Here is a 27,507-nt window from a genome sequence, read left to right as displayed (position 1 = left end):
AGGATACAAAAAAGAAATTATTGTTATTATTATTATAACATTGCTGGTATATTATTGGCATAATAAACACATTCTTATATTCAGTTTCCCATGCCCAGTGATGGATCCTATATCCTGTTTCTGAATCTTTACCTTTTAAATCCATCTGAAAAACTACCCGGAAGGATCAGTTTTTCAAGAAGAAGAAGGTGGTCTATTAAAAATAGGGCTAAAAAAACCTAAGGGGTGCACCATGAGGGACATGTTCTTTATTTTACCTGAGCAACTCCTCAAGAGGGAGATCCCTCTCCCCTGGCTTGAGTCTATGTGCTAGGACACGGAGACCAGATTTCAGCAAGCTATGGTTTTCGTGTTGAGAAAATCCACTCCTGAGAAAAGAGAAGACATCAATCACCTTTTGCAATAATCCCTAGTGTAGGGAAGAGAAATGTAAGCATTCTTCAAGCTCTGTAGGCTTTTCATGCACCGACTGCCAGCCACATGTCATCAGAAATCTTGGGTCTCATTTCTACAGCAGAGGACTATCAGCTCTGATTGCACAGTTGGGCACCCTAAAGTTTTGCTTACGTTCTTGTCTTAATCTGACAACTGTGACAGGGCTACATGACAATGAGCTTCACAGGAGCCTATTGCTGACCTTAGCTAAGGATGGCTTGTTTGATGGGAGTCCTAGCCAAGAAGAAAAATAAGAGCCCTAAAATAAGAGTGATGGTTCATCCTCACTGTCATGTTTGCACTTCTGCACACTCACCAAGCAAACAGAAGGTGAAAGACTTGCAATAATCGCTGATAACAGGACGACATGAGGTGGTGTTCTTGAATGTTGACCCTTGGCCCATCGATCACACCATGGTTCTCTGCAATCAGTGCCTTGATTGGAGAAAAAAACTATTAAGTAAAAAGCTGCCATTTGCTTGCTTACATTGTGGTCCACCTACTTTACAAAACACTCATGATGGGAACAAACCCCATACCTCATAAAACACACATTGTATGTTGATGTAGCCTAAACAATTTACTTTCTAACCTGAAAGTAGTTGTGCATATTTTCCATGTGGTTACACAGTGGCTTCAAAAGTTCAACAGCATATTCAATCACTTCTTGAGATGATCTTTGACAAAGATGTGAGAATCCAACATTTCTACTTCCTTTTCCCTGTAGAAAATTCAAGGTTTTTAAAGTTTTATGCAGCGATTAGACCTCAGTATAGGTGAAAGGGATTTTACCAATGAATGCTCAGCAAACATGAAATTTTCTCCAGTATAGAATAAAGTGCATGGCTGGTACCAGTGTAAAGCTGGGTACATAACTTGGTCAATTTTTGAAGAGCACAAACTTGGAAAAATGTGGCTTGGACTCCCCCCCCCCCGGTTCCATTTCCAGATTCCTACTTTGATCAAATCATAGTTTACTAAATCAGGTTTAACAGCAAACTATGATTTGATCAAACCAGGAAGTATACAAGAGTGAATCAGAATGCACAAGGGACAAAGAGAGTGCATTACTTAGGCTAGTTTCTACACACTCAACACATCCCTCTCTGCTCTCCACCCAGGCAAGCAAGAAGCACTATCAGAATTCAAGGACACATTTCAACTGGGCCAAGAAACCTCAAGTAGGTAGTAAAGCAGAGATGATGACAACCGTGGTTCAGGAGGATGTATGCCCTGGAGAGAGTCCTGCAGGCTAGAGAGGCCTGGGAAGCTGCATTTGGTCCCTGACATAACACAATGCCTTCTTGCGATCTCTTTTGTACATACCTTTAAAAAAGGGGCTCTCTTTGCAGCAGCTGGAATCAACATGTGTTCCAACTTACGACTCAGATCGTCCAAAAGGAACAGAAGCTGTGTTGGCCCAATCTGCACCACTTCATGGGTCTAAAAATTTAAGGGAAGAATATGACACAATTAAGCCAAATGCTCATATTGAGCCTCATAAGTGAAGTATTCTAGGAACTTCAGGCATTTAAATATAGTGCTACATAAAAATGCTAGTTCAGGGGATAGCAGAGTAGGATGGGACAAGTGTATGGTGTTGCTGCTGTGTATTATCACCACAACAGGTGAGAGTAAGTACACTGAAGTTTATGTCATGGTTCTTTAAATTTACGTGCCTTTGTGTGCATCTCCGTATCCAGAGCAGATTTGGTCAGCAGTCCACTGTGAATAATGCTAAAAACCTCTAAGTCTAGTTCACGGAAATACGCACTATAACTCTGCAATGGTACCAAAGGAGTCTCTGGTTCTTTTTCTGTGGAGTCCTGAAAACAAAAGAAAAACAAGAACATATCTCTTTGCACAGGACACATCTCTGGGAACTGGCTGAGTGCCAGTCAAGTGCAAAAGTAACTCTGCATTTGGCCAGCATTGGTTCTCAATGGCATTTGATAAGATGAAATACACAGGTGGCATATACAGATACAAACTGTGCAAATTCCCCTTTCAACAGTATAGAATCATAGATATGTAAGGGGTATCTTTGCCCAACTCTCTGCTGATGCAAGAAATGCTGCTGCTATAGGATCCCTGACAGGTAGATAGCCATCCAAGTCTGTGCTTAAAAACATCTATAGGACAATAGAATTGGAAGAGCATCACAGAATGGGAAGATGGAAGCACTGCCAAACAGATATGGAAATGACTGCACATTCAGATTATGGTGCTTCATTAATGTCTGGTCTTAAGATTTTTACTAAAGGGGCATGTATTTCTATATGCTGCCAGTGTACTGCACACCCAGAAGGGAAGAATATAAGAAAAATAACAAAGTCATGGGTACACCGATTTCAGACTTGAAAAATCCCATGCACCCTAAGAATCTGAAATGCATTTTTTCTGGCCATGCCTAACACCTTAAGCCACTGAGTATGCTTGCACCAATGCTGCTTTTTTATGATGCGGTTTATCATATTTTTCATGAGAGGATGTTCATAATCAGGGAGAGAAGAAAGCTCAAATTTCTACAAAAAAATCCACAGCACCCCAGTCTGCTCTTTTTAGTTTCCTTTTGTATACTCCTCAAAAGAAGATGGGCTATATAGAACCTTCTCTGGCTGGCTGATCTCAGCTTCAGGCTGATTTGTTTCTGTGTTCTCATCCAGCTGTGAGTTGTCTGCAGAACCGTTTTTGCCATTATCAGATTTGGGGTTTTTTTGCCCTGAAAAACAAGGGAGCATTTCACAAACAGAGGGAAAGGGGGCAAGATCTGGTGGGATGAGCATCTTCGGATGCAGCAGATCCTCAGCTAAGCTGGGAAGTTCCTGACACAGCTAAGTCCCCAACCCTTGGCTCAAATGGAGCTATGCAAACTCCTGCCACAGCCAAAGCTGGTGCAAGCCCAGAATAAGGGGTGTTCCAGGACAGGAGGGGGGCATAATGTGCATCCCAAGCCCCTTCAGATCAGCCATGTGACCCTAGGAACCCTGCGTGAGTTAAGCTAGCAAAAAGGATGGCTTAACAGAAACACAACCACAAAGCACCATGGATTGATCCCAGGCCATAATATACAGAATCCTGGACTGAACAAAGGCACAATTATACTTTAAGCTTGAGGTGCTGCGCTATACAGTCTTATTATTGCATAACCTCTTCTGCATTTCTGGACTTATTTGCAAAAAAAGTTTATAGTCTCGATTATATCCTTCCATGAATTTTTTTTAAAAAAATAAAATTTAGCATATGTTACCTTTGCTCTTCTTTTTGGTGGCACCAATGGTGTTGATGACAGGTACTCCTTCTGAGGTTTCAGAATCAAAATTTGCAAGAGGGGGAACATATCCAGGGCTTGCTGAGAAGCAAAAGGGGAAGCAATTTTGTTGACTACATTAAGGCAGCCTTCATACATTACAAAGTTTCTACATGAATTGTATTTCCATGTGGAAATGAGAAATACACAGGTAGATCTAACTGTGCAGCAATCCTACACGTGCAGAAAAACCACACCCAACCTGTTTGCCAGCCCATCTACTTGTAGACATATGCAGATACAGGATATTCTCTTTCCCCCATGCCCTTTAACCCTGAATTTTGTTCTTGCTCACCTGCCAAGCATTTTTCCAGTAGACACTGTAGCTCCGTAATGTTCTGTAACCGAGTCAAAACTTTCCCCTTTATCTCAGGGTCATCTTGTTGACAGAAGGCATTTACCACCTTGAAAGGCAAAGCGAAATGTCAAACCGAGAAAGGGACATCTCCTTTCTTAGCTACCTCTGCTAATCTAGGATGGCTGCTAAACCTTTTATCGAATCTGATACTTCCAGAGCACACTGGAGAGACATCTTAATGCACTCCACAATAAGGATTGTGTCCTTCAGCCTTTGTCCAATTCCAAATACATCACCTGTTAAAAATAAGTTGATGACTTGGACCATAAAATGTCAGCGAAACAACATGGTTAAGTGCATCTGCAAATCTCATCCCCTTGACTAGGATCCCACAGCTTTAATGATGCAGATATATTTTTTGAAACTGCTATACTATACTGCATGAGACAGTGCTCCAACGTCTTGGGGCAGACACTCTTTTCAAAAGTAATGTGACAAACAAAGAAAACAATTTAAAAATAAACAAAAAGTATCCTGGAGGCTCCTTTGTACATTTATTTTTCCAGTTATAAATATTAATATCTGTATTATTAAAAAGTGTGTACTTCTGAAGGCATGTATGGTGGCATAAATATTTTTTTACATGTACAAATCAGGAAGCCATGCACTTCTTCACTCCCAAACACATAAAATAATATTTATTTCATGAAAATGTGAATCCATTTAGACACAGACAGAACCCAGTTTAGGAAAGCTTCCCTTTATGTTTTTGGGGAGATGGTACTTGTCATATCAGACAGAAATCTGGCCTATTAGCCAGGATTTGAAGGAGTAACTATTTCTTGCATAGTACTGCTCACCTCACGGAACCAGTTGAGGGCATGAAATAGGAGGGAACAGAGGAATTCACGCTCTTGCTTTGATAAGGAATCTAACTTTCCTACCACATCCAAGTTGGTCAGATACAAAGGACACCCTGTAACAAACATAGCAAAACCCCAGAGCTTAAGTTAACTTAAGTTCAACATAATCATAGCACCCACCCACTGCCACCTTCACAATCCACCCCTCTTAGCTGTTGCATTTGTATATAGTAGCCAGCACCTTATCCTTCCCAGAGTAACACATAACTAAGTTCATCTGGCCTGAGAGGTAAGTGGCACACGACCAGTGGTTCCTAGTAATTCAGTCTATTATGGAAGAATGAATAGTATAACTTAAGAGCCAACATATTAAGGTAAGATGTTTTGCTCACAACCCAGCTCTGAACATCCCAAGCCCTCAAAGAGTTTACAGGACAGATTAGGTCAGGCAGAGCCAACTATCTTCTGCTGTATCAGGGGTGCAGTGATCTACCCTCTTTTAGGGGTTTCAGGTCAAAGTTGTTGATCTTTTTAGGGAGGGGGAAAGCCATGTTTTTGGGGGTGCAATGCTTAAATGTTTAATTTTTTTAGGGGAACCAAACTTGTTGAGCTTCTTTGGGGGGAGGCAGTGATCTACCAATGATCTACCACAGACATCCAATGATCTATCGGTAGATCATGATCTACCTGCTGGACGTGCCTGGACTAAAGCTATAAATGCCATTCATTCAGAGATAACTGTGCATAACCTGTACCTAATAGGGCATCAACGTCATCCAAGCTCCCTTTATTCAGTTCTGCCATGCAGAGTCTCAGCAGCCGGAAGAATGGTGACAAACACAGAGGAGACACTACCCTGGGGAGAGAAAGGAGAGAAGAAATGAAAAATGTACTAGTATGTCTCTAGTATCTCCAGACATAGCTTAGAAAGACCAGTCTGAAGCCCCAGATCAGGAGTAGCTAACTTGCAGCCTTTCCAGACATTGATGGACTCCAACTCTCATCAGCTCCACCCAGCATGGCCAATGGTCTGGGATGATAGGAACTGGAGTCCAACAACTATGTTGGCTGCCCTGCTCTAAATCTATATAGGACCAATAAATGACCACCAAGTTATCTCACACCACTAAATACTTAAAAAAAACCCAACAACAAGCAGACCATCACATTACAGTAATTTCCTTGGGGGATCTCTTTAATAGGCATATTTATTGTGTTTATGTATGGAGGGCCACAGGTTAGCCGCCCCAACCCTAGACAATACTATGGTAGGTGGATAAATAGTTTGGACTTTGCTTAAGGCAGCTTTATGTGTTCTTACTATGTTCTTCTGACAGTGTAAAACTTAGGAAATGTTTAAAAGTATATTTAAATTTGCCTGCATCTTCCTTGTTGCATAAATCGCCTCCCCTCATGAAACTGGAATCTTTGTTCTCATATGCAAGGACTGGGAAAAAGGGTTGGGATAATTAGGAGACGCAGATGCACTACTAAGCAAACTGGAGAGATAGGGACCGTGAGCTGTGGCAAGGCAATGAGATTGTTTTAAAAAGGAATACTGTGAGTCTGTTGCTCCTTCCCCTTGTTTTTACATTTATCAGAAATGCCTGCGTGTTTTCTTCATCATAACCATCCTGACTAGTTCTTTCTGAAGGAACAAAACAACAGATTTCCATGATTCCATTTAAATTTTAAAAAGTATGCATTAGGAGTCACATTCTGCCTTGGCCAAGGCTATTATCTATTCATCTCAATAAGAACAGAGAAGCACCACTGACCTTTTGTCATGGTTCTTAGCAGCTACTTCATCTACATTCTTGCTCAAATAGCTCTGGGACAGCAGAGGTAACAGGTTAATAGCAATTATTCCCTCACTTTTGTCATCTTCCAAGCTATACAGGGACTTCACTGGGAGCAGGAAAGCACTGCAGAGGAATCAAATATCAATTGATGGCCAATGCTACAATAACTAATGGAATTCTTTGTACTAAAGGCAATCAATGGTGTTTTTTTCCTGAAATACCTGTCCTCTATAGGGAGAAGATCTGTCACAAAATCTCTCTCAAAGTCCTTCTCCACGCTATTCTCAATCCACTCCTGAAAGAATGACAGTTCCACAGAGAAAACTCATTTTAAAGAATTATGTTGCAGAAGAGTGACAGTGCAGGCTAAAGGAGGAAGTGAAGCATGCAAACTAGCTAAAGCAACTCCTCCTTTATGCCCCACTACCACCATAGCCTGGCGTGCTATGGTCCATGGGGTCACGAAGAGTCGGACACGACTAAACGACTAAACAACAACAACAACCACCAAGTGGATAGTTTTTACTTTTCCTCTGACTGCTTCCACTGAGTACCCCTTTAACCTCCTAGACTTTAACTGGCCCAATCTACTCCCAATACTGGTTCAAGTTGTATGGCGCTTAGGTGTGGTGCCAAAACCTTATTTTCCCTCCAAAAACAAGATGTTATTTCATTTAAGGATTTAGTAAAGCAGCAAGTTAAACTTTCTTTGAGGAAAAAAGAATTTAGGGTGTAGAGCACCTGTGACGACCCAGAAGAAGTCAGAAACAAACTATGGCTTACCACAAACTTGCAGCATGCTGGTGCATGTGATTCAAATTGCATCCACTCTGCTTCTTCTGTTGCCAAAAGCCAGGTGAAAACCAACCACAGTGCTGGTGGAGTTTTACGTGTGAACCAGCGCTCATGGTTTGTTTCTTCCATATAAACCAAGAGCATTAAGTAAAAAACAAACCTTCAACTCATGGCTTATAGAGAAACAAACTATGAACAATGGTTTGCATGGGAGGCCCAGCTAGTGCTGTGGTTAGTTTCCTCTCAGCTTGGTAAAGGGACCAGGAGGAGTTACAGGGAACCAGGCAGAGGGCCTTCTCGGTAGTGGCACCCGCCCTGTGGAACGTCCTCCCACCAGATGTCAAAGAGAAAAACAACTACCAGATTTTTAGGAGACATCTGAAGACAGCTCTGTTTAGGGAAGCTTTTAATGTTTAATAGATTATTGTATTTTAATTTTTTGTTGGAAGCTGCCCAGAGTGGCTGGGGAAACCCAGCCAGATGGGTGGGGTATAAATAATAAATTATTATTATTATTATTATCATTATTATTATTATTAACTGGAACAATGTGCATGAGCACAATTGCTTCAGATTACGGTTTACCATGATTTACCAGACTACTGTTTCAGCTAATATTATCCCAGCTATGGTTATACAATGTCTGTAACTGAATGGATGCAGACCAATAGCTCTATAACCTACCAGGATCTGAGAATCCAAATTCCCTTTCTGAATCAAGTTGGCAAGTTCGTCGTAATAGAGAGCCAAGGCCTGGGGGACCTGTCCACAGCAGGAGCAAACCAGCTCTAGTAAAGAGATAATCTGTAGAAAAAGAAGAAGCAGACTAGTTATTGGAGGATGATACGGTTTCAGCTTTCCAATTGCACATAGCCCACAAACCTCCAAGTGGCTTTAGAGGTTACCAGAAATGTCATTAGCTAAATGAATGTCACTCTGGCATTTGGTTGACGGCTCTTCTCATAATTGTGATAGGATAATTGTACAGGCAACTTGTGATGGTTACACAAGTGCAGGGAGCCTGTGCATGTTCCCCTGCGAACATTATAAGGAACACCAGCAGCCAAATGTTAAGTAATATCTGACACCTATCTCTGAAAAACATTCTGTGTGCACAAATCTACACCGACACCTTGTCTTACTGACATTGACATCCTGCTCCTCCCATAACTCCCACTCATCCATTCCCAGATTAATTCTTCCAAGTTTATTTTTCTAACCTCTTTATCTGGCCTTACCTCACATAATGCTAATCCATGGTTTCTAGCATTATGAGCAAAGGCTCTGACAAGCCTTGGGCTTGCATATTCTCTAACTTGACTTGACTGGGGGGGGGATTCTGGTCAATTTAAATTCTAAGTTAATAAATAAGCAAACATCATGTTGATCTGAATATCTTCGCAAGCTTTACACTGACTGATCCTTCCCATTCAGCTCTGCTGCAATTTTTCAAAGAACAGATCTCTTCCCCACACACTACCTATACCCAGAGGGGTCCTGCAAATATCCAAACACTTGCCTGTCTACATTGCTCCTTGCTCAGCTGTGCCCGTTCCAATAGCTGTCCATTTTCTTTACTCCTGAAATTATATTTTAGAGTAATTATTTTTTAACTGATGTAGCTGGGCGCTCGCATATACATTTCTGAGCCACAGAAATGGAACTAAGGCTGGAAATGGAACTAAGACCATAAATTCATTACATTAATCTTTACATCTCACTGTCCAATTAACCATCACAATGATATAACTGTCACAGTCCCATATGGGTAGGGAGGTGGCTTCAAATGCCATAAATGCTCACATATCCTCTGAAGGCTTTCTTCCTGCTCTGTATTACTCTCCAAAACAAATGAACCCCAAATACTATTGCCTAATGAACTGAAATCAAGTGAGAATTGTGTCTCTTCACAAGAACACTATTATTTTATAGCTTTTGTTGTGTTTTTGATCATGCAGCACTTCGTATCACAGAATTAAAACAATGCCATGGAGGGGTCCCTTCCTAATTTGCAGAATGCATTTTGATAGCATTCATTTCAAAAGCCCAGGAACGCAGAATTCTACCTCACCTTTAACAAGGCACCAATCAATCATATGCAAATGTATTGCAGATCATTAGGCTCCACAACATTTTGGCAGACGTTTGAAAAGAGGTGTGTCCCTCATTTCTCTTGCACTATTTGTATACGTTATGTGTACACAGGAAACACAGTTAGAAATCCTGCTGCTCACTTTTTCTGAGGCTGTGTTTCTTTTTCCCCACAGACCACTTTAAATTGCTGAAGGTCTTGGTGGACCAATTAATGATTTTTTTCTGCTTGTTGTAGCAACAACTGTAACATACTGTGCTAGATGCTGTACAATTTTAAACTGTATTTTTATTGCGTCCTTCGTTTCTTATATATCTGTATTTTATTGTATAACAATCTGAATTCCAGAGACTTCAAACTGTAATAGAGTAAAATACAATACAAGAAATAAAAGAATCAATAAAAATACAATTAAAGATTACCATATTTAATGCAATGGATAAGCTGCCTCCTGTCTTCAGCCACAAATCCACCTGAATGAAGTTTGCCCATGGACCAGTTTGGAAGCCCCTGTTCTAAGGCATACTGTTGGTATCAGCCTTAATGGAGCTCTTTTGGAGAACCTATATGTTTGGAAATTGATTTTTGAAAATTGCTATATTCTCTTGGGTTTTTCATGGTGCAGTTTTCAAGAGATGCCCTTGGTTGCCATGTGTATCTAGAAAAGAGTTAAACGACAGTGTGCAAATTCTTCTCCATTTCCTCACCTCTTTGCTGCCATGCTTCCCACCATGGTAACTGCACCAATAATACCAATGCGCTTATACTTTGGAATAGTGCTGGAGAGCTGCTTCCTGATCACCATATGCATGTCATCCTGCATGGAAAGAGAGGAACCAGAGTGTCAGAAATAACGGCGCCTCATCCAGATGCACACACAGTAAATCTCATGCCACTGAATTATGTGTGAAATCTCTAACACCCGAAAGGGTAGAAGTAACACATGTGCTGGTATTCAGTGGAGTAATCTCAGAATTGGAGAAATGTTTTCTCTCTAAGGTAGCAGGTATCAGCAACATGCATTCACTGTTAACACACACACACACAATGACATCTAGATATCTGCAATTAGGTCTTAAGAACATCCCTGTTGGATCAGACCAAAAGCCCATTTAGTCCATCATCCTGTTCTCACAGTGGCCAACCAGATGCCAATGGGAGCCCAGAATCAGGACAGGAGTGCAATAGCAACGCTCCCTACTTGTGCTCCTCAGCAACTGGTACTCAAAGGAATTCCATCTTGGAGGTAGTACCGTATTGGCCCAAATATAAGCTGCACTTCCCCCCCAATTCTGACTGTGAAAAGTTAAATTGCGGTTTATATTCGGAGCCGAGCACCAACGCTGGCATGGGGAGTTGGGTGCCGAGCACCAGCCACCCCCTGTTCAGGGCGGTAGTGCTGGGAGGTGGGCCGCACTCGTAAATAAACCTTGAATTTTAAAGGTGCGGCTTATCGTCGGGCCAATACGGTGCATAGCCATCAGGATCTACAGGACTCAATATGTTTCTACTCACCTGAATGTGATTGCTTTTGTGCCCCTGGCTGAATGCCAGCCTGCTAAGAATCTGGAATAGCTTCCGGATTTGTTGTGGACTTAGATTATCCATATAATCTAAAATGCTCTGAAAAGGAGAGATCGGAGTCAGGCCAAGTACTCCATATCTTCATGATAAATTCTGATAACAGAATGTGCAGTACAGCAAAAGGTATACTGTTAACACCTGGACTGGCTTCCTGTGTAAATGGCCACAAAAGGTGGACCATTAACCAAATTGCGGTGGACCATCAAGCGCCAGCTGATTGCTCAGACTCTTCCAAAGAAGAATGGTTAGTTGTTAAGCTATTAGCACCAAAGTGTGAATGCCCAGCTTTGTATCGTACTTGCCTTCAGAAAGACTGCATAAGGAACTATTGATGAAGTGTGAAGAGACACCAGGTCAATGAGCATATCCAGAGAGACATCAACTGCAATATTATTGCCACCACATGCATGAGTTACCAAGGCACCCACAATCTCCTGCAGGAACAAACACAAGAAAGGAAAAATGAAAGGCATGCAGTCCAGCTTTGGGCAGGATGGCCTTGACCTGGTATCAGAGAGGCTAGAGATGCTGCCTACGTCCGGAGGCATCCCATCCTGTTTTGCCACCTGAGTCCAAGGCCTCCTTTAGCTGGGTCACACAGCAGTGCCCACAAAGTGAAGGGCACAAGATGTCTCAAGATTTTGGTGAGATCTTGCTGGAAGTTGCCACTTTCCCAACAGTCATGGGGACACTGCCTCCTGGGATTCTGCCACCTGAGGTGGCTGCCTCAGCCCATCTCATGGGTGGGTCAGCCCTGCCTTCTTTGCCTTTATATTCTTGTTCAGCTTTCCCCTATTGGTTAACATAGTTTGAACCCACATAAGCTGGACTGTAAAGAATGTCAAGAAACTCTACACAAACCAGAGCAAAACACAGAACAGAGATGTGCTTATCAAACTAATCACAGCAAGCATCTTGATGTAACAAAAGGAAGATTAAAAAAGGAGAACTGCAGATAAACGTTTTGGCTTTTGACACCAGAGGTGTGCATTTTCAGAACTCATCATAATATTGTGATTTTTATCTGTTTTTATTCTGAATTTTAAATTGTTCTAACCTTCCCTGGGACCTCTCTAGTGAAGAGCAGGCTGACCTATTCCCTCCCTCTCAATGGTGTTTAATGTGAGGAATTAAATAAAGGTGCCCCTGGGTTATCAGCAGCATTTCATTTAGAATTAGATCATTGTGAACTTACTGTTTAAACTTGTACACTGCCTTGATGTGGATTGTAATGTGGGTGATTTATAAATGTTTCACAAATTAAAAAAGTAATTAGCATATCTCCCACCCACCAGAACATGGCCCAGCCCTGCTTCTAGTAGCTGCAAGGTGGCTAATAGTGCTGTGGCCAGAAAGGACCTTTGGCCAGTGCCCTATCTCGCCTATCACTGGCACAGGCCTGGCTACAAAACAGGAAACTTGATGCAAACTGGCTGTCTTCTATGATCCATGGCATTCTGCCCCCCCCCTCCCCACATTAGAACCACAACTTTGTCAATTGCTACAAGGCCTAAGAAAATGTGCCTGCATGCATCAACACACACACACTTCACCAAACAGAGAATGGAACTAATGTGTCACTGTACCTGCTGGCAATAAGAGTCAAAGACTGTGAATGCTTGCTTGTACATACAACAGCCAAAATAGACAATGCAGGGATCTGCTGAGTGTACAAAGATCTCAGCCAGTGACAGGACAGCTGGAAAGAGGTCTCTCATAACCTGGATAAAGACAGAAAAAAGGGAGAATCTGATTCATACCTCTCCTATCTTTCCAATTGTCTATCTTACTCCAAGTTAAGGTTTTTTAAAATATATATTTTACTGTCCTGAAAAGATTGGCAATGATTACAGGAAACACTTCAACATCTCACAAAGATAATAAATACTAGAGCAACATACTCTAGTAATGTTGCCATAGTATTTATAACAAAATACTAGAGCAATTCATACAGATTTGCCAGACAGACTGACATTTCCAAAATTACTTTGTAAATCACCATTGGATAAGACAATGAGGCAAGCAATGGGACTAAGGAGGCTTCTGAGGGGATAGAAGCCACCAACGCTGTCTAGTTCTGCCGGAAGGAAGTTTTACTCCAGCTGGCTTTAGGAAGCGTACGTGTGATGATGTCTCCTGCTGACAGTTTCCAGACATAAAGAAGCACATGTTCAGGGAGCATATCTTTGTGGAAGCCAGTAACACCCTGAATCCTAGAGCCAATTCACACATACAAGTCTTGCTGTTTTCTTCAGAATAAATCAGGCAGCATGCGGAGGCAGCCGGCAGCCATTTCTGCAGTTGAAACCACCATGATTGCAGGAAGAGCTGTAACCATCTCTGCCTGTTTTACTTTAATGTCTCTCCATGCAGATCTGTACCTGTGTACACAGCCGTGTGGATAAAATAAGGTCTGTACGCAAACCGGTAAATAGTCATGCAGATTTTAGGACAGAGGATGGAATGGGGGAAAGAATGTCAGCATGCTGAATCACACAGCAGCAGGAGTACTCACCATTAAGTAGTAACGGAAGGCATTGCGCAGCAACTGCTCTCTTACGCAGCCTGATTGAATCTTGTTCTTCAGCACTCTCTCAATCTGCTTCTTGTTCTTGCCATTTGAAGCATAGATTACTAACAGCATTATCAGATCCAGAACCTTTTGGCAAGTAAAACAATTAACATGATTATGCAAAGGTTAACAACCAAGCAAGGTAGAAGAATAAGGACCAGACCAGACGAAGGATCTAGACCAGGCATCCCCAAAATGCGGCCCTCCAGATGTTTTGGCCTACAACTCCCATGATCCCTAGCTAACAGGACCAGTGGTCAGGGGAGATGGGAATTGTAGACCAAAACATCTGGAGGGCTGAAGTTTGGGGATGCCTGATCTAGACAGCTCACTTGGCAGAACCTGTGGTAATTTTATATAGCATTCTGAAAAATGTCTCTTTAGTTTTGCTTTTAAAATGACATGTTCCTAGTGTTCATGATGCAGAAGAAAGATTGGAAGGCCCAGCCAGTGTTTACAATAAACTAAGGTTTTAGTGGTTAGAGTGGAAATCCATTCCTATGCCTCATCTACTTTCTGATAAGAATTTCTTCCATAGCACAATTACATGGAGGGGAGAAAGTGAATCCAAATTCTGAAAACAACTCCTTTTTGTACTTATGTAAATCAAATATAAATGTGCATACACTGAAGGCAGTGTCTAAAAGCAGAATCTGACAAGCCTCTAAAACAGAATTCTAGAATCTTGGCCAAAGAGTGGAATAATTTTCTGTCATTATATTGACAAGCAGTCCAGAGATTGAGATCTCTCAGTTTAGAGGATGGATGAAAATAAGTTTGGCCCTTGCCCTGACTTCTAATGGCTTTGAGTGAAGAGATAGATTGCTACAAAAATTGAGCTAGAAAGGTAACTCAGGTGTGTTAGAAATGCAGAGAAAGATGATAAAGGTCAGTTTCAATATGTCCTCTTACTACACAAGTGACAACTTCACACTATTCCAAATTAATGTAATTGCTGCTGGGAATTTTTTTAAAAAGGGTGCCATGAAGGAAACAAGTCCCCCCTTCAATTAACATCCCTAAAAAGATAATTATAGGTAGAGAACAGCTACTGCAGAATCTAAGGTATTACCTTATGGTCAGAGGCAGAAGCAACACTTTCAATGGCCTAGAACAGGAGCAGAAAAGACAGTTGCCAATGCTGAACAAATAACCACCCTACACAAGAGACAAAACACGTATTTCCAACAGTACACCTGCTGATTGCCAGGATTACATGAAATTACGCACAAGTCAGACACAGGTAGAGGGCCTTCTCGGTAGTGGCGCCCATCCTGTGGAATACCCTCCCATCAAATGTTAAGGAGATGAGTAATTATATAACATTTAGGAAACATCTGAAGGCAGCCCTGTATAGGGAAGCCTTTTAAAGATTTAATAATTTGCTGTGTTTTTATATATGCTGGAATCCACCCAGAGTGGCTGGGCTGGCAACAGAGTCAGATAGGTAGAGTACAATTTATTTATTTATTTATTTATTTATTTATTTATTTATTTATTAGTGTAAACCTACGGGAACCTTCCTAATACGTATCTTCTATCGCAGTTTTAGGACAAAGGTTGTGCTATGGGAATGGGGAGGAGAAACACACCTGGGCACTTCTGCCACATGAGTCAAAATGCTCCTGGAACATCCAATTATCAAATATTGGAAAGAGACATTCATCCCATTTCAGGAATATGAGCCTCTGTTTTGGTGGTGTAGTGTTGGACTAGGACCTGGGAGACCATGGTTCAAATCCCCACTCAGCTCAATTCTATGATCTGCCTCTTCCCTGCATATTGTGTTATTTTATCTTCTTTTGACTATTAGGCAGCAGGGAGATAGAAAGGCTTCAGAGCACAATGAGAGGATTACATCATCAAGGGATGGTGTTGAATAGGGAGGATAGCTCCATGGTTAGCAAGGCTGTCCCTTCCCAGGAGTGTATGCTGGTCATTAGACTACCAACACACATGCCTGTCCATCTCCACTGCCCATGTTTATTACTACATGTGGTTATGCTCCATCAAGTGTTTTCCTTTCCCATTTCTTCCTCAACGACTATGATTGTATGTTACATCCTACATTGCAGAATCCAGACTGGATGACCTCAAAAGATCTTTAAATAAAAATCTGAAGTACATAATTTTTTTATAGAACTGCATCTGAAAGAAAGAACAACTTGGCAAAAGTGCATACCCACAGAGAAAACACACTCTGACCTTAATCCAGCCTTCTGAAATTGTCTTCTGGAATTTAACAGCGGAGTTTATAACTTCAAAAAGGAGCTTGACGCAGTCCTGGTTGACACACAGTTGGCTTGCAGACAAACTGAAAAGAAGCACAAGATGGGTAGGCAGCCCGTCATCTTAACCACAAAAGCAGCTAAGCAGGTAAAGAGGTTGTTTCAAGTCTAACTTTGGTGGCTAAATTGCCACCCACAAAAGAATGCATTGGCAGGTATAAGGCACAGCAGCATTAAAAGGGAGCGAGAAAGTGGGAACCCACTAAAATGAAGGCAGCAGCGATAACTGCACAAAGCAGCAGTACCACCCAAGGCAAATAAATAAATAATTGGCAAAGAAGGAGGGTAACAGATGGAGGAGATGCAAGTTAACACACCAGCCATGTCAGGGAATGCTTAGGATTGTCTAAGTGCACACTGAAGTCTTGGGTCCCCTCATGGTGTGAAGAACTGTCAAACCTCTATCAGATAGTTGGCAGCTGCTGTTGGTGGAAAGGCTCTCCATGTGTTGGGGACACGCCTGTCGCCACACGACCCCTTTCTACCCATTACGCTTGTCATATGGAACATTTCCTACCCCCTTAGGGGACTCCTAGATCTGCCTAAAGATTCATATGATCTTTAGGAAGGAAACCTCCCTGTGGCAGATAAGCTGTGGAATCTGTATGTTCCTCTTCAAGGATCAGCTGTGGATTCTAAATTGTGTGTGTATGTGTACATGTACTACCAAAAAAAGAAAACCCACCAGGGGAGATGAGCATAGATAAAAATAGAGCTGTGATGGTGATGCTGTTTTGGCTGAAAGGGAGAGAACAATTAAATACAATGTAGTGAGATTTCAAAGTGAACACGTTCAAAAGGAGATGAAATGTTGCAATCCCATCCATGCAAACAAAGACACCAGTTTCGCTGAGGCTATGGTTTTGCCCCATCCTAACTGCTAAAGCACAGAGACTGCAAGTCTTAGGATGAAGCTAAATGTCAACACACAAACCTTGTCTGAGTCTGGCTCCTGAACTTGGTCTGAGAAACATGAATCAGTGGAAGTGAAACACACGAGTCCAGGTCCAACTTCTTACGAAGGTCAGAAATTACCTGCATAACACAGTGCATAGGTTTCTGCAGCTATTACTCAGAAATGCACACAAACATTCATGGTCATATATTTTAAGACAGTGATTGTGGAGTAGGAGGAAAAAAGTGTAAATGGGGGTAAATGTCAAGGAAGGAGCCTGCAAAAATACTTTTTTATAATTTATACAGAATCATCAACTAAACACAAGCTTAACATTGTTTTTAGACTGAGAAGAGGATATTTTTGTAACTATCATACTTAAAATAGTTTTAAAAAAGGAAAACCTAGTTCTACTTCATTTTATGGAAAGGAATGCTGAATGAGCAATAAAAAAGGAAGAAATTCTTCCCATTAAGAAAAATGTTTGGTCTTAACCCTTTGTCTGCAACAAGTAAAGAAGTGTCTTTTGCTGATCTGCTAGCCATAATTCAGTTTTTGACTGCAATATGCCAAGCAAGCATTTAGCACAGAAAAAGGGTCACACTTCTTTAAGAGTCATGCACCTGCTTAAAAGATGGAAATCATCTTTAGCCAAATGATACTCTTATCTGCCTAGGTAAAAAGATAAAAAGGATTTAAAGCAACTGGAAATCATGAACATATAACATTAGTTTCAGAGGTGTGTGCTGGCTCATCTTGTTCATAGGTAGAAAGTATACAAATGTTTGAGTGCTTATCCCAGCAAAGTCATCTCTGTATTCCTAAAGAGTATATTCATGATTCAATCTTTTCAGCTTTAACAGTAGACACTTTACCTCTGTTGCATCTGTGGTCTTGATGGAACGGAGAATAAATTTAACTACTACAGGCAAATCTTCCACTTTTACGGCACCGACTGTGATCATAACAGATTGGCGCACCTAGGTTGAAAGCAGGACATTTTTCAGCAGTAGGAGCAGGGGAAAGTGCAGCATTTATTTACAGTTCTTGCTTGCCCCATTATTAGGGCTCTCATCAGTTGTTAGTGGAAAATTCACACAGGCCGAGAACAATATACTAGAATCCTGATGGCTCAAACAAAAAATGACCACCAAGCACCACCCCTTATTTTAAAAGTTGTTCAGAACTTCCAGAAAGTGATCAGGAACAAACTTAGGGGAGCCTCCAGAGGGAAAGGACTTCATAATTACGGAGCACCTACCAAGACTGCATGTTAATGTGTCTGCTATCCAAATCTGGGGTCCATGTCCTATAGTTAATGAGGATTTTTCAGATCTGAAAATGCATTACTTTTAGCCTTGGCAAACCTAATTCCTATAATTTCTAACTCTCCTATGATTTCCCTGAATGCTTGTACATATTTATGTACAAAGAGTACCTAGTCTCACCTATATCATGACTTTAAACAATACTTATACCTTGCTTGTGTGCCCATCTATTTAACACAGGGCTTCCTACCTCAGACAGAAGTCCCAGATCTAGATTCAAACTGGAAAGGGCATCAAGGATTGGAACAGATAGCTCAGTCTTCTCCTTTAATAACGAACTAAAACGCAGGACAACAAAATGTTGTTTTAAGATCTAGCTACATTCCCAAACTGCAGTAGTGGATTACAGTCCGTCCAGTATCAATTTGTACAAAGACGCAGGCTCATAGCCCCTGGCTCCAGTTTGGTGGGGGCAGCGCCGCCGGCCCCTGGCCTCCTCCGCCCGAATGTGCCGACGCTCTCGCGGAGCATGCCGCCACGCATGGACTGTGCATGTGTGGACATGTGCAGTCCATCCTGGTGCATGCGTCATGACGTCACAGCGCATGCGTCAGGCCGCATCATGATGTCACGGCGCACGCACCAGGGCAGACTACGTATGTACCGCCCCGGGCAGACAAGCAGCACCGTTCGCCACTACAAAGACGGTTTTGTAGGCTGCTACAATAAAAGTTTATGAATGATTAATGCACTTATCTCTACAATGTACAACTTGTCCGTGTTTGCTGTCTTTCTTTTTCAATCAAGGGTACACAAAAGGATTTACAAAAGATTTTAAAATATACAATCAAAACAAGAAAAGAAAATATAAAAGACAAAATATCCATTTTAAACTGTGGGTGCTTCCAGATGTGGATGATTTAATCATTCTTGTGTCCTTTAAGCTGTAAATGCAACAGCAACTCTGCTTTGAGATTTCAGGAATCTAAATAACGTTCTGTAGTTGGCGAGGAGGAGGGGGGTATTTTAATTGAGATTATGGTATTAGGGATTAGGATAAATAATGACCCCCCCTTCCCTGCTGCACTCCCAATCATGATCTTTCCCACTCTGCAATTAAGGAGTGTGGGGAGAAACAGATATTAGACAATGGTTCATCTACACTTAAGAGAAATTATGCAGCTGTTCCATTATGTTAAATAAACAAAGCACAGTGGATTTTCTGGGAGAGAGGAACAGAAGCTGAAAAGGGAAAACATGGGAGGAGGCTGTTTTGATTATGATGCTCTGTTAAAAGTGAACAAAGCATGGCTCTTCCACAGTAAATGCCCAAATATGGAAGCAGCCTGTGACAAAAAAATAATAATGACCATATATGAGAATGTTGAAGTGTGATGCAGTTTTCTGCCCTGAAGACTAATTAGTTGAAATGCATCAGGATCAACCGATGTTGTTCAATAAAACTTTGTTTGAATTTTGTGGCCTTCTGGTTGTATCCACGTATTATAAGAAGAGGAAGAATAGGGGGTGGGGTTCTGCTGAAACCTTGCTTTTTTATGGAGCACTTGAGAAGCTCAGACTGTCAGTGCATCAGATGAAGACCACACTGAATACAGCAGCAGCAGCAGCAGCAGCAGCAGCAATGAATTGAGAGATACAGCCTTAAGGATTATGATGCCGCCACCAGTTCTTGTGAATACTGTATATTCCTGCGTATAAGACTACATACTTTTTAACCCAGGAAAATCTTCTCAAAAGTCGGGGGTCGTCTTAATCAGATTGGCATGGAGAAAATACTGTGTGTAGAGTTCATGCTTTAAAGGCTCCTTATATCAATTCTAGGCAACTCAATGCCCTTCCCTCTCAGAATTCTTTTGAAACTGGAATTACACACACACACACACACACACACACACACACACACACACACACACACCCTTTAAAGCATGAACAGAGACACAGCAGTGTCTTACAATTGTGGTTGCAGTCTCTTGAATGCCAGGTTTTGGATGCAGGAATTGAGGGGATGATAATCAAACATGCAGATGACATCAAACTGGGAGGGTTAGCTATGCCGTAGAAGACAGAATCAGGATTCAATTTGACCTTAACAGATTGGACAACCGGGCCAAACTAACCAAATGAATTTCTATAGGGACAAACATAAGGTTCTGCATTTAGGCAGGAATAACCAGCTGTACAAATATAAAATGGGGGGGACACCTGGCTTGCCAGTAGTACATGTGAAAATGATTAGGGGTCTTAATGGACCCCAAACGTAATGCGAGTCCTGGTCACTCTTGTCCGGGTGCACTCTAAATTCACTTCTTTTCACCTTCAGCTAAGGCACCAGAAACAGCTAACACAAAATTATAGAGAGTGTAAAAAGAGAATATGGCAGCATCAAACTTACCTAAGCTCTCTGGCAATTTCACTATGCTGAGAATCCTCCAGGATTTCTGGCAGGCTTGTGATTATGTCGTGTTGGATTGGTGGAGGAGAAACACAAATCATCTGCATGAGTTTCTGAACAAGATCCTGCAGATGAACAAAAGTTTTAGAACACCAAGAACTCAGAAAAAGGACATTTCCTTAATGCTGACAGCTTAAACACAGAGAAGCCAACAAATGTATGCTACATTTGCATCCAAAATGGAAGTTAAGTGATCAGTTTATTTATCAGACATATATTGTTTTGTACTTTCTTAGCATGCAAATATTTTAAAATGCTTATCTCTTTTGCCTCCACAATATCTCAGTTCATTTCCAGACCCAGTTAAAATGCTGGTTATGATTGCTAAAGCCCTGGGATGGAGCTACTTGAAAGATCATCTGCACTCATATGTACCTGCCCAAACCTAATGCTTAGCTTTAGAGGCACTGCTTGTGGATTTGTCAGTGGGTACAATTAGAATGCCCTGTCTTATGTACACAGCAAGATATGAAAGTGCCCAAATCTGCTGTAGAAATTAGTCATGAACACAGAAACTGATATGTGATAAAGCTGAAGCCTTAAGAGTTTTAAATGAATGAAATCTTTATTTCTAAAAGATATAAGCCGTCACAATTGGTCACAATGCGTAAAATACAAATAATTAATTTAAAACTGAACAGCAACAACAGCAAAGCAAAGCAAAGATACAAAAAATGCAAAAATCACACCTGCATAAGTTAAACACTCCACTTCTCACACTCCCCCTTATGATACTTGTCTTGGTTCCTAGCTCTCAACTTACTTGCAGCCAAGGCAAATTTTGCAACCTGTGCAGTAATAAATAAGTTATTGCCAGCCAGCAAAATAGAGATTTGCTCAAGGGGAGGTCGGTTGGAGAGAGCAAAGGATGTAATTGAGGAATTTTTGTCTAGGGGATGTATATAAAGGGCATCACAACAAATAGTGTTGAATGTCCTCTACATCTCCTAACTCACAGATGCAGAGTCTTTGGTACACAGGGTGTAGTAAGAGTTTTAAAGCATTTTGCAGGTCTTTTCTTAGGTCCTGCACAGTTCTTTGAAATCCCAACTTTGGGACTTCAAAGCACCCAAGCACCCGACGCCTTTGTGATGTCAGATGATTGACAGGTGAGCAATCCTACCCACCTATCAAATTTGGCCTACAAGGTTAGGATGATAAAGATCTGGTCCATGAATTCAAAAAGGTTTCTCATCTCTGGGTTAAAGAAACCAACATCTACCGGTAACTAGCACGTTGTTAGTCCTCACTGAATGTTAAACAATACCCCATGAGAAACATAATTGATTGCATTGGTGGTACTTGCCTTGCTGTCAACTGTCCTGTCAAGCCATTTTAACTGATTGACAATGAGCCGAGGCAAATTGAGTCCATCACTGCCCACACTGAAAGATCAAAAGAGATAAAACATAAACCCTAGTTCCTTTTTATTACTGAGAAACCCTTCTTTCTGAAGTCACTTCCAGATGCAGCTATGGAGGACTGCTCTCAATCCTCTCTAAATGCTTTTCGAAATCCAATTTATTTAGAACTATAGTTTCTTTTAACAAATTCTGCTGAAATTTAATATGCCATGCCATCCTGTATATAAGCCACTTGAGGAGGTGCAATACACACTAGTTTTCAGACACGCAAGAAACCCAGTATCAGGATCGACAGCTAGGTAATAATAAAATAAAATAAAAATAATTTTATTTATACCCCGCCCAACTGGCTGCGTTTCCCCAGCCACTCTGGGCAACTTATAGCATATCTAAAAACAAAATAAAACATCAAGTGTTAAAAACCTCCCAATACAGGGCTGACTTCAGATGTCTTCTAGAAGTTGTGCAATTCTTTATCTTCCTGACATCTGAAGGGAGGGTGTTCTACAGGGAGGGTGCCACTACTGAGAAGGCCCTCGGTAACTTTGCTTGTCGCAGTGAGGGAACCAGCTGCCGCATTCTGGATTAGTTGTAGTTTCCAGGTCACCTTCAAAGGTAGCCCCACGTAGAGCGCATTGCAGTAGTCAAAGCAGATGACCAGAGCGGGCCACCAAGGAATCAGCCGAGAGGCCATCAACATGGGATAAAACATCCCCAACCACTCTCTGGAAACCATCTGGATCCATTAAGTGGTGGGGCAGGACATCCGAATTGGTCCCACTTCCCTGTGGAGAGGAAGGGTCGCAGAGAAGTCTAGTTGCACCAGGAAGTGACAGCTCACTGTAATCCATTCATTTATTCTGCCATCTAAAACTTGCTTTGTACAGCAGAAAAGAACACACAGTAAAAGCTTGAACTTCAGTCCTCTATAGCAGGGGTGACTACTAACCTTTGGCTCTCCAGATGTTGTTGGATTCCAACCCCCATCATTCTTGACTATTGTCCATGTTGGTGGGGGATGATGGGAGTTGAGGTTCAACAACATCTTCAGGACCACAAGTTTGTCCAAGTTCCTGAACCTTAAATGAGTATAGGGCATGAGTGGCAAAGATTTTTTAGAATCTTTCATGCATGCTAATGAGATCAAGTTTTGAGGATTTCAATAAGCGGTTGAGAAGCAGATGGAAAATGCAGAGCAGTCAACATTTCAAGTTAAAATAGTGGAGTACTTGCCTTTCATGAAAGAATTCGGGGAGTTTTTCAAATAGCAGTCTTATAACAGCAGGCTTCCAAAAAGAAAAAGGCGTTTTGAGAAATTACATTTACAATGAGGTAGCACACTGTGTACACAACACTGCAGACCCAAACCACATCATCCACTCTTGAAGAAGAGTTCTCTGCTATGAAGCACTGCAGTAGAACTTCCCCAGAGCACTAATTATTGGTAAATAAAGCTATTGAGCAGTATTCAGCACGTGCGCAATAGGACCTTCCCCATTCTGTGCTTCTCCAAATCTACTCCAGAGGGCCAGGGGAACCACAGTGCCCTTTCATCTCATCTGGCGACAGTGGTGTGTGTGTGGGGGGGAGAGAGAGAGAGAGAGAGAGAGAGAGAGAGAGAGAGAGAGAGAGAGAGAGAGAGAGAGAGAACTTCAACAGCAGGATTGCTTTTTGTCAGGGCAAGCCAGAACTGTAACTCATATTGGTTTTAACTTTGGGAACTTGTGCTTAAGGTTGCTTTCCCCTCCTCCCCCCCCTCATTCCTTTTCCCTTATGCCTTTTTAGTTTGTGAGCTTGTAGAGCAAGAACAGTCCTGGTGTGTTTCCCCCCTATGCCAATCAGAAAAAGTTGGGATATAAGATGCAACAAATAAATAAAAGGAAACTGGCAAAAGATGGTTGGAAGAACTGCATGGAAAACTGATCTTACCTGTAATATCTCAATGCCAAGGAGAAGTTTAATGAGGCTTTCACAATATGAATGGATTGCATTACTGTAACAGAGAAAGACATTTTGCTATTATTAGAAAAAGGCATCATGTTTAAAACAATATATTTGTGATAGGCGCTCCCTGCCCCACTTTGAGCTCCTTAGACAAAGGGACACACATGTAATAAATAAAATCAGATTAGTTTAACCCCAAGTACCTTCTCTTTTGTTGCTGTTTAGAGTTTGACCTTTAAAAGGTGTGTAGTTTGTTTCTTAAAAAAAAACATTAAAAACAAACAAACTCCAGTTGCAGTCCAGAGGCAAATGACAAGTAGTCATTTACTACACTGTCATGGTAACATACTGCAAGTATTAAACCACTCACATGGAAACTTGCAGGGAGAAAACAAATAAGGTTTTTCATTGACCTTGTTTCCTGACTTTGTGTGGGTATGCATGGTAGAAGACAATTCCTGAAGTGATCTCTGTTTTCTATGTGGGATTCCAGGCCACTGATGAACTCCTCACCAATCTACACAGGATGGAGGGAAGGAGAGAGAGAAAATGAAGGCTGAACAATTATCCCTACTGTTTCAAATGCATGACTGTGCAAATCAAGCAGTGAAAGCCTACTGTTTACACAATGCCTGTTCTTGATCTTTGTGTGGGATGCATAAAACTATAATTTGTAAATTGTTACTTTTTAATGAAAAAATCCAGTGACCAGTTTCATACTTCTTCCAGATCTGTCAGCAGCAAACCATAAGCGAGAACTCTGTATTGATTATGGAGGTCTCCTAGTTTTCTCTTGTGTTCTGTTTTTATTTAATTCATATATTTAAAATGCAAGGTAAAGAATAAGAGAAGTGGACTGAAAAAGAGATTTTAATTTGTGAGTGTGTGTTTGTCAGGAGACAGAGAGAGAGAGAGAGAGATGGACAGAGACAGAGAGCTTTGGGTGTTAGAATCAATACAGGCCCACTTCAATTTCAAAGACATGAAATAATGCCAGTTCATACCTGTGGTTGAGAAGGGTGCTTCTTCAATGCTTGATGCAACTTCTTCTGGAAAATTGCTCCATCCACAGCTATGGAAAAAGTGCCAAGGACAAACACTGTCATGTTCATGTCATTATAGTCTGAATCTGCCACTTTCTGCCCTTCCCACTAACTGCTGCGTGACAGACAGAAATCCACCTGGCAAAACTTTCCCTGGCATAGAGGTAGTGAGGCTAGAATACTAAAAAGGTAAAATTAAATAAATACATTTCTAGCAGAGCTCCTCTATTTTTAACAGTTGTGCAAAGCAGCAGAAAACCAGCCGGTAAATGTTTTACACTTTAATTTAATTACTGCTAAGAATGTCATCAAAGTATATACCGTACCTATTTCATTCTGTCGTTCTCCAGCTTTCAATATAATTCCTCCTATTTTAAGGAGCTGCCCAAAAACATTGTTGTTCTCTACAACTCCGTCTTTGGAAATGGATCTGTTCTTACCAAGCGTGCAAGATTTCTTTGTTTCTAAGATGGAAAAATTACTAGCATAAGATAAATGAATGGCATATTTGAGAGTCACATACCTCAATATAAATATATGAAAAATTAACCTTCATATCATGAAGTTTGTTTAAAGTTTGAGGTCCCTTGGAAGATGAACCCAAGGGCTACATATTCTAACGTAGAACAACTTCTAAGAGAGTGTAGGAGATAGATACAATAGAGCAGGGTATCCCCAAACTTGGGCCTCCAGCTGTTTTTGGACTACAATTCTCACCATCCCTGACCACTGGTCCAGCTAGCTAGGGATGAAGGGAGTTGTAGTCCAAAAACAGCTGGAGGCCCAAGTTTGGGGAAATCTTACAATAGAGGAAGGAGGATATAAAGCAAAGTTAGGGAACCTGCGGCCCTCCTGATGTTATTTGGACTAACTCCCACCATCCCTTACCATTGGCCATGTTGGCTGAGGGTAATGGGAGTTGGAGTCTAACAATATTTAGAGGACCACAAATTCCCCATCCCTAGTATAAAGGGTGCAACTAACAAAGCATTTGAGTAAGTGGTTTGTGGATTGCAATCCCAGTCCTAAAATTACTGGACATTGAAGAGAGTTAAGATGAAATCACTCGGGCTACTAAAGTAGGACTGTCCTCTGAAACCCTCAGATTAGAATTATGGAATATTATATACACCATAATAGCCAGCCAAGACTTGTGGCCAATAAAGGATGTATGTTGTATTGTCCCTGACCTTATGTTGTACTTCACCAGTGTCTGGTGTACAAATCAGGAAAAATTCCCATCTCCAAGCTCAGGATGGATGAAGCTCATCGCTATCCTACTGTGCTTCTGATGTACCAAGACTACCTCCAAAAAACAGTACAACAGTACAGCCCTTTTCTCAAGCTAGAGAGGGAAACATGGATCATATCCAAAAACACAGGAGCTCCAAATACTTGGAAGTTTTATGAGACACAGACAAGCCCCAGCCCCCTCTTGAGTGTGGAGTATAAGAGGTTGAAAAATTGTTCTCAGTTACACCACAATTCCAAAACACTCGTGAATTCTTTAGAACAGTACTACTCAAGTCTTCCCTCAAGCTGGGAACAGCAGGACTGTCCCTACTGTTATGAGACCCATTAGGTACAGTGTGACTTCTGAAAATATCCCTGACTCCTTTTCCAGTTGCAAACTATCACATAGTGCTTCCAAGGGCACAATACAATTCCACAACCTCTAACTCAGGAGTGAAGCTAGCATTCTGCTGAAGATGGAACATTCACCATGGCAAAAATATGTATACCCCTGTGTTCCACAGAGCGGGTGCCACTACTGAGAAGGCCCTCTGCCTAGCTCCCTGTAACTTCACTTCTTGCAGTGAGGGAACCGCCAGAAGGCTGAAGAATGGGGATGGAGACGCTGCAGGTATACTGGGCCTGATGACATGAAAGATTATTGCTTTACATACTTGGTAACTTTTCCATCAGATTTTCTCCTTCCACATCAGATTTGGACAATTTCCTTTTTGGAGCCATGACAGCAGGCACTGAGGTAGTCTATTTCAACTGTGGGGAGGGGGAAGGGAAACAATTAGAAGAGGCATCCCCAAACTGCGGCCCTCCAGATTTTTGGCCTACAACTCCCATGATCCCTAGCTAACAGGACAAGTGGTCAGGGATGATGGGAATTGTAGTCCAAAACATCTGGAGGGCCGAAGTTTGGGGATGCCTGAATTAGAAGCTGACTTAACAAGATATGTTTTGTTATAAAATGGTGCACAAAAGAGAATTTAAGAAGTACAACCCCCTCACCCGCTGGAGCCCTGCCCGAGTCCCGCGGACAACCAACACAATCCTAACTATGCCCACCAGAAGAAGAAGCCGCTCCTCCTGAATTCCCGGGACGGCGGGGTCTTAGTCCCAGTGAAGCAGCGCTGGAATGGCAACGCTAGAGCAGAAGGCGCCCCTAACGCGGCACTGAGAGGCAAACGGAACTCCGCCTCCCAGTGGAAACGGCGCGCGCGCTCCCTCAGCCACCCTTCG

The 27,507-nt window shown here is 41.6% G+C and overlaps 1 protein-coding gene across 1 annotated transcript in view; it reads right to left on the bottom strand.

Moving 5' to 3' along the window:
• Window positions 1–27,501, bottom strand: part of FANCD2 (FA complementation group D2) — a 38,183-nt gene extending 10,682 nt beyond the window's left edge. The window contains exons 1-33 of the mRNA XM_035105957.2: window positions 27,334–27,501; window positions 26,934–27,030; window positions 25,353–25,490; window positions 24,988–25,055; window positions 24,397–24,500; window positions 23,969–24,032; window positions 23,273–23,325; window positions 21,982–22,060; window positions 20,616–20,740; window positions 18,453–18,540; window positions 17,810–17,914; window positions 16,974–17,074; window positions 15,957–16,065; window positions 14,824–14,859; window positions 13,695–13,838; window positions 12,766–12,900; window positions 11,482–11,613; window positions 11,111–11,218; window positions 10,303–10,412; window positions 9,023–9,083; window positions 8,188–8,307; window positions 6,930–7,003; window positions 6,685–6,831; window positions 5,662–5,762; window positions 4,904–5,019; window positions 4,041–4,149; window positions 3,686–3,787; window positions 3,045–3,157; window positions 2,115–2,261; window positions 1,762–1,878; window positions 1,028–1,156; window positions 752–870; window positions 258–368 (exon numbers count right to left, since the gene is read on the bottom strand). Of these exons, the coding sequence (XP_034961848.2) occupies window positions 258–368; window positions 752–870; window positions 1,028–1,156; window positions 1,762–1,878; window positions 2,115–2,261; window positions 3,045–3,157; window positions 3,686–3,787; window positions 4,041–4,149; window positions 4,904–5,019; window positions 5,662–5,762; window positions 6,685–6,831; window positions 6,930–7,003; window positions 8,188–8,307; window positions 9,023–9,083; window positions 10,303–10,412; window positions 11,111–11,218; window positions 11,482–11,613; window positions 12,766–12,900; window positions 13,695–13,838; window positions 14,824–14,859; window positions 15,957–16,065; window positions 16,974–17,074; window positions 17,810–17,914; window positions 18,453–18,540; window positions 20,616–20,740; window positions 21,982–22,060; window positions 23,273–23,325; window positions 23,969–24,032; window positions 24,397–24,500; window positions 24,988–25,055; window positions 25,353–25,490; window positions 26,934–27,000 (3,332 nt within the window). The 5' untranslated portion in view covers window positions 27,001–27,030; window positions 27,334–27,501. The remainder of the gene's footprint in view (window positions 1–257; window positions 369–751; window positions 871–1,027; window positions 1,157–1,761; window positions 1,879–2,114; window positions 2,262–3,044; window positions 3,158–3,685; window positions 3,788–4,040; window positions 4,150–4,903; window positions 5,020–5,661; window positions 5,763–6,684; window positions 6,832–6,929; window positions 7,004–8,187; window positions 8,308–9,022; window positions 9,084–10,302; window positions 10,413–11,110; window positions 11,219–11,481; window positions 11,614–12,765; window positions 12,901–13,694; window positions 13,839–14,823; window positions 14,860–15,956; window positions 16,066–16,973; window positions 17,075–17,809; window positions 17,915–18,452; window positions 18,541–20,615; window positions 20,741–21,981; window positions 22,061–23,272; window positions 23,326–23,968; window positions 24,033–24,396; window positions 24,501–24,987; window positions 25,056–25,352; window positions 25,491–26,933; window positions 27,031–27,333) is intronic.
• Between the last annotated feature and the right edge of the window lie 6 nt (window positions 27,502–27,507).

Source organism: Zootoca vivipara, chromosome 2 (genome assembly GCF_963506605.1).
Source record: "Zootoca vivipara chromosome 2, rZooViv1.1, whole genome shotgun sequence".
Lineage (NCBI taxonomy): Eukaryota > Metazoa > Chordata > Lepidosauria > Squamata > Lacertidae > Zootoca > Zootoca vivipara.
This window is presented reverse-complemented; position numbering and strand designations above follow the sequence as displayed.